General features: G+C 31.8%; 1 protein-coding gene across 1 annotated transcript in view; it reads right to left on the reverse strand.

The window, feature by feature from the left end:
• Positions 1-396: 396 nt before the first annotated feature.
• The window catches only part of LOC102879179 (disintegrin and metalloproteinase domain-containing protein 5-like), a 131,855-nt gene continuing 129,130 nt past the window's right edge, over positions 397-3,121 (reverse strand). The window contains exon 21 of the mRNA XM_015592804.1: positions 397-481. Within this exon, the coding sequence (XP_015448290.1) occupies positions 397-481 (85 nt within the window). The remainder of the gene's footprint in view (positions 482-3,121) is intronic.

Below are 3,121 nucleotides of genomic sequence, written 5' to 3' on the forward strand. Positions count from 1 at the left end.
AAGCAGATCCAGGTTCAGTGGGGCCTGAACTATATAAAATTTGATGAACTCTCTCTGAGGAAAAGAACACAAAATTAAGTCCATGACTTTGAAACAGACCTGTGCAAGCAAGTGGCCCTGATGCTTTTTCTTCCTTAGCTTTATGATAGGTCTACTTTTGGTAACAGGTATCTTAACACACTGAAGAGAGTATACAGCTTTCAAAGAGAAGAAGCAGTAACAAGAGAAGGTTTGTAGTCAGATCCCATCTGAGTAAGGGATCCTGCCTCTGGGAAAGGTCACAAGCCAGCTGAAGGCTAGGAGCTCTGAAGTGAAAGAGGAAGGGCAGACTGGGGGAGGGAGATTCGGGTCAACCTAAAGAGCAGAAGGAAAATGGGATACTCTCTACCCTTGGCTTCATGAATGAAGATCCTGGGCTACTTTCACTTGCATTGGAGCTTCTTCTGGATTCAAGGTGGAGTAGACAGGGTAAAAGTTCTGACTGAAATACAGTAAAGACACTGGACACATAATTCAGGTGTAGAGGCTTTACTATTTCAGAATTAAAACCTTCAGTAGTGACAATAGAAGTGAGGAAGAAATTGTTTTCTCCTTCTTGGTTTTGGCCAGTTTCTGGTACTCTCTTCTCTCCAGTCCAATGTACTTAGAGACTGTTACTATAAGAGAAAATGAAACAAAATAAAACAGAAAAAAAATAGCAGTCTTACTTTTTTTTTTTTTCCCCTGAGCTGACGTAATTCTAACACAGGTAATTTAAAAGGCATGGGTAATTGAAAGGAAAGGATCAAGGAAATAAACACTAATTCCAGAAAAAATGATTATCTGTTACTGCCACTGCAAAAACTCTTAGTTTTGCAATAGAAGGGGCTTTCTAAGCTACTCTAAGTATCTATCCATGTTTGCTAACTATTTAGGTCAATAAAGGAACATGACTTGACATTTCCATTCGAGTATGTGAACTGATTTTAATTGAGAAAAAGGAAAATATTGTGATCATTCCAAGTACAATCACATTTTATAAAAAATAAAAATGCTGTACATGCACACACATGGGTGTACATCTATACACTGAAATATTTTAACAATGATGATGATTCATTCTTTTGCATACCGATATTCTTTAAATGAATGTTTATTACTTGTTACTTCTGTAATAAGCAGAATGGTTCACACAACTCACATACACATACAATTTACTGAATGAATAGGACAGTCAAGGCAAGAACTGGGCATTCCAAGGTCTCTGGATGGAAAAGGATCTTAATGTCATTTAAAATCTGAAATCACTCTTCGAAATTATGAAAAATGAAACCAGTTAAGCATCAAATTAAGTCAAAATGTTTGTTGTACACTTAAGTGCAAAACTGAAAACAACGAAAGATTTTTGAAATCAAGATAAATAATGTTAAAAAACAACAAGTTATTAACAGTAGGCTAGGTCTAAAATCTCAACTTACATAATAGAAAAATCAGTGGAGTAAGAGATGGAAGAAGGTAAAATTATACTTAGCATCCCTTATACTAAATGGAGTCTCAAAACTACCTCTAACTCCATATGATTATATTGTGTATTTTCTATTTCTATGCCATGCACTTTATCAAAATAACTCCTTATTAAATGACATAGCAGAAAATAACAAAAAAATAAGGTAGCAAAAAATGTAAAATTTGAGAGAGCTAGGTCTCAGAATGTATACCACTCACATGTCCAACTGACAAAAAATAAATAACCTATGAAGTTACAACTTGATACAAATAGATTAGTGGTGAGCATTACAACTAGGTAACTTGGCAATAGATATCAAAAAGCATCAGAGTACATATTATGTTAATGTTTTGATCAATCTCTTCTAAAGAATTATACTGAGGCTATAATTGGACAATTATTCCAAAATGTGTATCCATATAAGGATAGATTTTACAGGGTGTTTGTAACAATGAAAAACTGAAAGTAGTCTAAATATTCATACTAATGGATTTTTAAAATACAGTATTTTTCACTTTTAAATTGAATATTATATGTCACAAAAAATGATATAGGCCTATATTTTAATTTTAAGATAAAAAGTTGTCCATAATAGTCTCTAAGTTAAAAAAAGGATAAGTATTTTTATGTTTTCCTTAGAAAAACATTTAAGAAAATATGCATCTATATTGTTAATAGAAATTGTCTTTAAGCATTACGATTACAAGAAATTTATCTTTAATTCATATTATTGAATAATGTATCTTAGATATTTTAATAAATAGTTGGTAGTACACTAAAATCAGAAAGATATATTTTGAAAATAAAATGCCCTGTATTTTAACTCATTGTTCGTTTGGTACTAGTGCTAAATTTTACCTGGATAACCCTATTTTCCTTTCATACGAATTTCAGAACCTTACAATTCTCCATTCTCATAAATACAAAAAATATTTTGGTTAAGTTTATGTTAAACATACAGAAACCTACATATGCTCAGATTACTGATGCTAGAAAAGAAGAGGATAAGCTTTAAAGTTAAGATAAAAAGGGGAGTTGTAAAGACAGTCAGCTTCAAGGTAAATAGAAAAAGAAAAAAATATTTTAGCTAATTAGACTCAGAATTCATGGGAAGTTTCTTTTGTCATAATTCTAGGATATAAATGTTGAGTTAATTATAAAGTAAATGTAAAATTTAAAGATGATAAATATGATAGTTTTTAAAATAAAAATGAGTTATAATTTAATTGAAATCTAATAGGTTTAGAAGATGCTAAACTGCTAAACTGTAATAAAAAATATATATACACTCCCACCTGCAATGTGTGAGAGTCCTAGTAGCTTGATATTATCACCAACTGTTGATGTCAGATCTTTTAAATTCTTCTACTCTTATAGGAGTGTAGGGCAACTCTACTTTTGATTTTAATTTGACTTTTTCTGTTGAGCAATCTTACATGTTTCGAGCCCCTTAGATACCGTCTTTTGTGAAGTGTCTCTTCTAATATTTTGCCTACTCTTCTAATATTTTGCCACCTTTTATTACTAATTTGTAGGAATTCCGTATATATTCTGAATATGAGTCCCTCACTGGAAATATGTACTACAAAATCTTCCTTCTCATTGTGGCTTCCCTTCCCCCCACCACCTTTTTTT

This window comes from Pteropus alecto, unplaced genomic scaffold (assembly GCF_000325575.1).
Source record: "Pteropus alecto unplaced genomic scaffold, ASM32557v1 scaffold24, whole genome shotgun sequence".
Taxonomy (NCBI): Eukaryota; Metazoa; Chordata; class Mammalia; order Chiroptera; family Pteropodidae; genus Pteropus; species Pteropus alecto.